Source organism: Oratosquilla oratoria, chromosome 24 (genome assembly GCF_046742065.1).
Source record: "Oratosquilla oratoria isolate Oo_2021 chromosome 24, ASM4674206v1, whole genome shotgun sequence".
NCBI classification, from domain to species: domain Eukaryota; kingdom Metazoa; phylum Arthropoda; class Malacostraca; order Stomatopoda; family Squillidae; genus Oratosquilla; species Oratosquilla oratoria.
The window spans coordinates 12,115,292-12,122,791 of NC_134800.1; the positions used below are offsets into that span (position 1 = coordinate 12,115,292).

At 50.1% G+C, this 7,500-nt stretch overlaps 1 protein-coding gene across 1 annotated transcript in view; it reads left to right on the forward strand.

Moving 5' to 3' along the window:
* The first annotated feature begins 724 nt into the window (after positions 1-724).
* LOC143038273 (uncharacterized) overlaps positions 725-7,500 on the forward strand; it is a 42,259-nt gene continuing 35,483 nt past the window's right edge. Inside the window, exon 1 of the mRNA XM_076207293.1 lies at positions 725-7,500. This exon is cut by the window's right edge and continues 213 nt beyond it. Coding sequence (XP_076063408.1) covers positions 1,242-7,500 — 6,259 coding nt within the window. The 5' untranslated portion in view covers positions 725-1,241.

The following is a 7,500-nucleotide window of genomic DNA, read 5'->3' on the forward strand; positions in this document are numbered from 1 at the left end:
GGAGTGGTTGGGGGTTGGGGTGGTGGTGGCGGACGAGCGAGCGGAGTCGGCCGCGAGGGCTAGGGCATACTCAGTAGTGTTTCGACTCATGCGGGTGAAACAAGGCGACGAGTGTGCGTAGACTGTCGCACCAAAAACTTTGCGTCGCGTTCAGTGCTGTGCCAGTCCTGGAGGGCTCGATTTCGGCCCATGTAATACCATTTCCTTCTCTTCGTTTGCGTTGTCCATCAATATCAGATTATTCGTGTGTTTTATTGCTTTCATTATTTTTACATATATAAGTGGTTTATGTTTGTAAGTTCTGCCAGTACAATAGTGACGTACATTTTCGTCCTCTTATTCACCGGAGAACAAGAAATAACGTCCCGAAACTCACCTTGAGGGATCAGAATAACCATTTTCCACAAAGACCTTATTCCAAGTTTAATCAGTGAGAAAAGGGGAAGTTTAAGTCCTGAGATCTCTTACTTGGAAGCCTTAAGAATGAACCGCAAGACCAATTCAAACTTGGAATGATGGTGACCTCCTTGAACAGTTTCGAAGATTTCTCCGATCTTGTCTGAGCCTTACTCTTCAGGCAGTCGAGTCTGTCAAGTGTGTACATATTTCTGAAGTGTCAAACAAACAGTTCATTCTGATATTGTTTGTACATAGCTTCTATTTAGATTGAATCACAAGATCAGGATTTTTCTCTTCAAGAATAATATGCGACCAGCATGTTGATTAAGGCATTTATGGGACAAAAGAGAAAAGGTTGATATTTTTTTTACTCATTGGAATCAGATAGAAATAGATTAATCAACTTCTTGCTACGACCTTTATTTAAACTCGAAGTCAAAATGCAGAACTTCGGGAAGGCTCTGAGGAAGAGACCCGCCCGTGGGGGAGAGAATCAGTTCTACAACGACTCCGTACACGGATCGAAATTTACTTGAAAATTGTGGGTCAAATCTACATTCAAACTTCCACAAAAAACACAGCTATGCCCAGATACAACCTACATTAATCTCTGTCTCTGTTACCTCCATAAGTGAAGTGAAAAACAACGAAAGGGTTACTCTTGGTTGTAGATCGTCTGTAATTCACAGGAAGTGGTGGGAGGCAGTATAATGTTTAGTGTGAACGGCAGACGGTGTAGAATCAAGACGGGACGCGATGACATGAAACTCCTCCCGGTGTAGTTAAAGCAAGACAGAAACGAGTTTTGCGAGTGACGACTTGCCGAGTCAATTGCATTCAAGATGACCCTACGATGTGCAAACCGAGTCGAGTCGGGGGAGCAGGAGCATCAGGAGGTGGTGAGGGTGAAGGAAAAGGGGAAGGTGAAGGTGAAAGTGAAGGAGGAAGGAAGGGGTAGTGGAGAAGCGAACAGGGTATATAGGAACGAAGGGAAGGTGAAGGAACTGGAAGGGAGGGGAAATGGCACGTCGGTCGAGAGATACGTGGAAAACCCTTCAGCGGAGGAAGCTGCAAATGGAATACAAATAAACCATTCCGAAACCGAATGCGTTGTCCGTGAAGTGTCCTATAAAGACTGGGAACCCGCAGCTGACGATACTTTTGTGACGGAAACGAGCTCCTATGACAAATCTCGAACCCCCCGGTATGACGGCCAACCGAGGAACCCTCCGTTCCATCAAGCCGAAGAAGGGTTTCTGCCCGACCACACCTCTGCCACCAGCTGCCGACACGACCACCTGACTTCGGGAGAGCAGAGGTCCTCCTTCAGAAGTCGTTCCTTCCAAAGGGCCGAAAACGCCTTTTGGAGAGGCGGTGAAGAGGACTCAGAACTGGAGGAGGTGGCTGGTGTCAATGACGTTGGTACTGGTGGTACAAATGGAAGTATTGTAGGAGGTGACGGCTCTCGTGTCGATGATGGAAAAGCTGATGGCGAAAGCTTTATTTGTGGCCATGCTGCTAATGGAGACGTCAGTGGCCAAAGTGCCGAGGAGTCAAGCCTCAGCTACGGGAAATCAGAACGAAGAAAAATTGTCGGTGGTGATGGAGAAGCTGTCGAAAGAAGTTTTGGTAACAGAAAGCCTGAGGGCATTGACGGGCGGGTTGTATGCTTTTGGGTAAAGTCTATGGACGTCCTAGATTCATACAGAGTAGAAGGTGAGGTGAGAACGACAAAGGAAAACTGTGACGGAACGAAAGGTTCGCAGAGTTCCGACCGTGAGAAAAAACTTGATAAGACGGTAAGAACCGTCGGCTCGGCAATATTGGAAAATGAAATGAAAAACATAAAGCAGGAAAATACTGGAGGGGAAGAACCAATCTCGCTTGTCGACGACGTGAAAAATTGTTGGCAAAACGTCGACAAAACTCCTGAAATGCCTACAAGTATCAGCATAACAAAAGATCCAAAGAAGCAGAGTATGGCAGCCGAGGCTTTGCACGGAAGGAGAAAATTTGTGGCTGAATTGCTCAACAACCAACAAGAGAACCAAAGCAGGAATGGGAATGAAAATGGCCAAACGAAGGAGAAGAAGCCCTTTCAGAGCTGGCAGGAAAACCCTGGGCATAATGAAATACTGCAGAATCGAACGAACGAAATGCCTCACGAGCTGAAAAAAGAAAAGGAGGTGGAAGAAGGAGAAGAAGAAAAGAAGAAAGAGATGAATATACTGGTTGGGATCAAAGACAGAGGCCACGAGATTTACCAGGACCCACTGAGGGCTGCTGCTGCTGCAGATGTCCAGCAAAGGGGCAATGGAAATGACAAGAGCAAAGGCACCGACCCTGTTAGACAGGGGTTCCAGGGCCAAATGGAAACAGGAAGAAAGACCAACCGGGCAGACGAAACAAAGCCGACGGAGGTTCAAGAGGAAGAAAATAAGGTTTTAATATCGGCGACACTTGAACTGCACATAAGGAGAGGAAGCAAACAGAAGGAGACGCAGTCCAAACACGGCCAGCGCGAGCAAGAGAAACAAATAAAACTGACAAATGAGCGGCGAGCCCAAACAAGGCGTCAAAGACAGGAGCCCAATAAGGACACGTCTCTGGCAGGCATAACCACGGCGACGACAGCCCAAGTACATCTCCAGAGGCAAAAGAACTCTCAGACAAAGGAGGGGATGACCCAACATGAAGTTCCTCCTCACGGGGTAGACAAAGAACGTCGACTGCAGCAACAGCCGCAAGCTGACCACGAGCCTGAATGGGGATCACATAAAGTTGGACCGCCATCCAGGCGAGAGGCGGGAAACGAGAGGCACCTAGTGCCTGAGACAAATGATCAGAGACCGGCACCCAGGCTTCTCGCAGGTGATCAAAGGCATCAGGCACAGTTACGAGGAGGAGGGAACGGCAAGGCACAGTCACAAAGACACCACCAGAAGCGGGAGCACCCCCTGGAGGGAGTCGAAAAAGTACAAACACGAGAAGCGTCTGAACAAATACGTGAGGCAAATGAACAACAACACTCCTTAATGGGAGACGCAATGAAGCTTGAGACTGACCCAACACTAATTGCCCTTCAGTCACAACACACTTTGTTCTCCTCCTCCTCCTCCTCCTCCTCCTCCTCCTCCTCCTCTTCCTTTTCCATTTGCCCCTCTCCGTCCTCCCCGTCCTCCCCGTCCTCATCCTCCACACGCCCTCCTTCTTGCATGCCTCCTCTTCTCCCCTCCTCTACCTCCTCCTCTTCTTCCTCCTCCTTATGCTCACCCTCATGCCACCTGCCCTCGTGTTTCTCATCTAATACTTCACCCTTTTTTCCTTCTACAAGTAACGATCAAGGATCTCAGAGCGAGTGTCCTCGTGATACCTATATACATGCTTATTCTTCACCGTCTTCTACTTTGTCAGTCGGTATTAATTCTTGCTCTTATTCCCATTCTTCTCATTCCCCTATTCCTGCTTCTCTCTCCCCTTCTCTTTCTTCTTCCTGTAATTCACCTCACCGATCCGGTCTCCAAATGCCTTATCTTCGCACTTCGTCTTCCTCCTTCCCCTCCTCCTCCTCCTCTTCCTCCTCCCTCTCTTCCTCCTCTTCTTCTTCTTCCTCTTCCTCATCACCCTCCTGTTTCTCTTCCACCTCTTTCTCTTTGGATTCATCGACGCCTTTACCTGTATTCTCTTTTCCACTGACATTGAGTACCTCCTGCTCTTTATCCTTTTCTTCACGGGCTTCTCTCCCCTATCCTTCCATCAGGTGTACATCTTCTTCCTCTTCCTCTTCCTCTTCCTCGTCCTCCTCTTCTATCAGTTCTGTGAAGATTATGACGAACAAGATCTTTGTTCCCCCCTGCTCTCCCAGTTTCACCTCCTCTCACACACGTACCTCCTCGCCTCTTTCCTCTCCTCTCCCCTCTCCTTCCTCCTCCCTTTCCTCTTCTTCCGCCATACCTTCTTCACTCACCACCTCTTCAACACAAGCTGGATCATCTCTTCCATCTTTATGCACGAAACCCACGGACCCTCTTAGCGTCTGCTCTTCTTCTTCCTTCATCTCTCCCTCCTCCTCTTCTACCTCCTCTTCCTCCTCCTGTTCACTACCATCCCCTCCCGATTCTTCCATTTCCACTGTTCCTCTTGAAAATACCACCTCACCCACTCGTGGTGAGATCGAGAGCCCCATAAGTTCTTCTTCTTATCCTTCTTCCTCTCCTCCTCCTCCTCTTCCTCCTTTCTATGCTTTCATAACAAAATTCGGTGTCGATATGGATTCCCGGGGACTCGTTTCTTGGGCAGAGACACCCACAGGTGACCTCGTTTTGTCCTCTGAAGTTCCTGTTACCTCTGTGTACGCTGACCCTCGAGCCAACGGCAGGAGGCTCTCAGAGGCTTTCACACACACAGAGGACTTGGGGATTCAAAAGCTCCCAGGGGAAGCTACGGGAGAGATCCAGGTGGTCTTCCGGAGTACAATTATGGCTTCTGCGGTGGACTTCCTGGCGCTCCAGGGCAGTCCTTTGGTTTCCATGGGAGAAGTCCTCATGATCCCTTGTGGCACTCCTGAGGATTCAGTTGTGGGTGGATCTCTCTGGAGGATAGTCCTCAAAGATCCAGGCACCCTTTCCAGTACGTTATCTTCTTCTTCAGGAGTTACAGGAGCTGCTGACTTTGTGAGGTATAATGAAACCGTTACAACCTCTTTAGGGGCTACAGAGCTCCCTTTGAGGGTTCCAGAGTACGGCAGTTCGCTTTGTGCTCAAGACAGTGATGGATCTCCAGCTGTACTTTGCAAAGCTTCTGCAGCTAATTCTGACAGAGCTCAGTTGGCTTCTGCCTATTCCTCCCCCTCCTCCTCCCCCTCTTCCTCATCTATCTGCACATCTCCATCTAACAAAACCCAACCCTCCCACTCCACCCCACACCCCTGGACCTCACTGTCTTCATTTTCCTCTTCTTTCTCCTCCTCCTCTTCCTCCTCCTCCCCATCATCCTTCTCCTCACTCGCCTCTTCATCCTCTTCTTCCTCCTACTCCCCAGTCTCTCCACCTTGCCTTCCACCAGCACCTCCTTCTGTCAATACTAATTCAGTTTTCTCCACTCCTCGAGGTTCCGATCTCCACAATGTCACCTTCCTTACCTCCATCACACTTGCTGACTTCGATGAATTCCCCTTCATCCTCCCGGCTGCTGCTAATTTCTCTCCCACAAGTGTTTCTCCTACACCTCCTTCTCCTCTTCCTCTTCCTCCTTGTCCTCCTCTTCCTTCTTCTTCTGGTTCTGCTCCTTCATGTACTTCCATGGTCGCTGCTCATGCTGAGTCGACATGGCTCCTTGACCCCTTCCATTTGGATTCAAATGCCCGAGCTAAAAGCTCCCAGACGCCTCACCTCATCATGGCTAACACGTCTGCGACAGGTTGGAGTCATCCTGAGGCCACAATTTGCCATTTCCTCGCCTCGGAGGAAGTGTCTGGCAATTTCGCCTGTGACTCGAAGGAAAACCCCGAGTCCTGCCGCAGAAGCCCTGTTCCTGAGGTAACGTCTCCTGCAGCAGCAGAAGACGCCTCTGGTTCTCTTGTTTCTTCGGAGGATTCCGGAGACTCTGGCCTGTCGTTAGTTCCGTTAATATCATCGGGAAGAATGATAGTTCCCACGAGGCCATTGTGTACCAACGTGTTTTTGCCAGAACAGACAATGCACCTCCCAAGTATGCTGTTCTCCTCCTCCTTTTCCTCCTCGCCCTCTTCTTCCTCCGCCGTCTCTTTTACTCAAACTGATTTACCCTCCTCCCCAGTCACAAGCTCCGGATCTTTCTGCAAACGTTCAGTTGTGATTTCAACCAACTGCTCTTCGCGTTCGTCGTCTCTTTCAAAGGCGCGAACCTCCTTGAAGCCCAGACCACTTGATAATATCAGTGGAAGCCCCTCCTTGTCCTCTTTGTCCTCCGCCTCTTCCTGTTCTTCCTCCTCCCACGCCCCCAACTCTCCTTTGTCCTTTTCTACTTGCCCTCCTCCTCACACCGTCTCTTCGTCCTTTTCTTCCTCTTCCTCCTCTTCCCCCTCCTGCTCATCGGCATATATCTTCACAAGCCCATGTTCAAGGTACCCCTCTCTAGGTGTCCAACCTTGTCACCCTTCATTCTCCAGGTCCCTCTCGTTCTCGGGCTCTAGCTCTATCCGTTGCTCTTCCTCACCCTCCCACACATCCTCCTCCTCCATCTCCTTTTCTTCCTCTTCCCGTATATCCTGCTTCTCCTCGTCCTGTTCCCCTTCATGCACTTCCTCCTGCTCGTCCTCTTCCTTTTCCTCCACCTCCTCTACCTCTTCCCATTCCTCCTCCCCCTCTTCCTCCTCCATCTCCTGTCCCTTCTCCCAATCTTACTCCTCCTCCTCCTTCCTCTCCTGCCTTTCCATGTCCCCCTCCTCGGCCCCCTCTTCCACCCACGTTACCTCTCGGCCTTCAGCTTCCCTCTCAACCTCCGCCTCCGTGGAGTCGCCGAGGCGAAGTAGGAGGGTGGGTAAGTACACACCTATAGAGAGGAACCTTAGAGGTCGATGTCACAATGTGTCCGGCACCAGCACTTTGAGTTCGAAAGGCAACGTCGCCCCTTACTCTGCCCATTGTAATAACACGAGCGAGGACTCTGGGTTGATGGAGAGACACTTGGTCATGACTCTTGTGGATCACGCCTCCTTGAATGCTGGCACCACGACTACTCTTGTCGCCCATACTGGACGTGGAGGAGATGATGTCGAGATAGCTGATGCCACGACTAGTATCATCACCGACAGAGCAGTGAACCCATCCTTGACGCAAGACGGTCCTCTTCCATCGCCGCCACCACCACCGCCACCACCACCACCACCTTCTTCTTCGACGTTCTCCTCTCAGCCTTTGCTTCACCATCCTCTTCGCAAAAGAAGAAGTATTCTTCCAGGCACGAGAGATAGCACATCTGCAGTTTCCATCACCACCAACCCCTCCAGGAACCTCACCACTTCCATCACCATCAACAACACCATCACCTCCACCACTAGCGTTGCTACCACCCACAGTCACAGTGACATAAGTAAAAACAGTGTCAAGGGCAGAAACTACA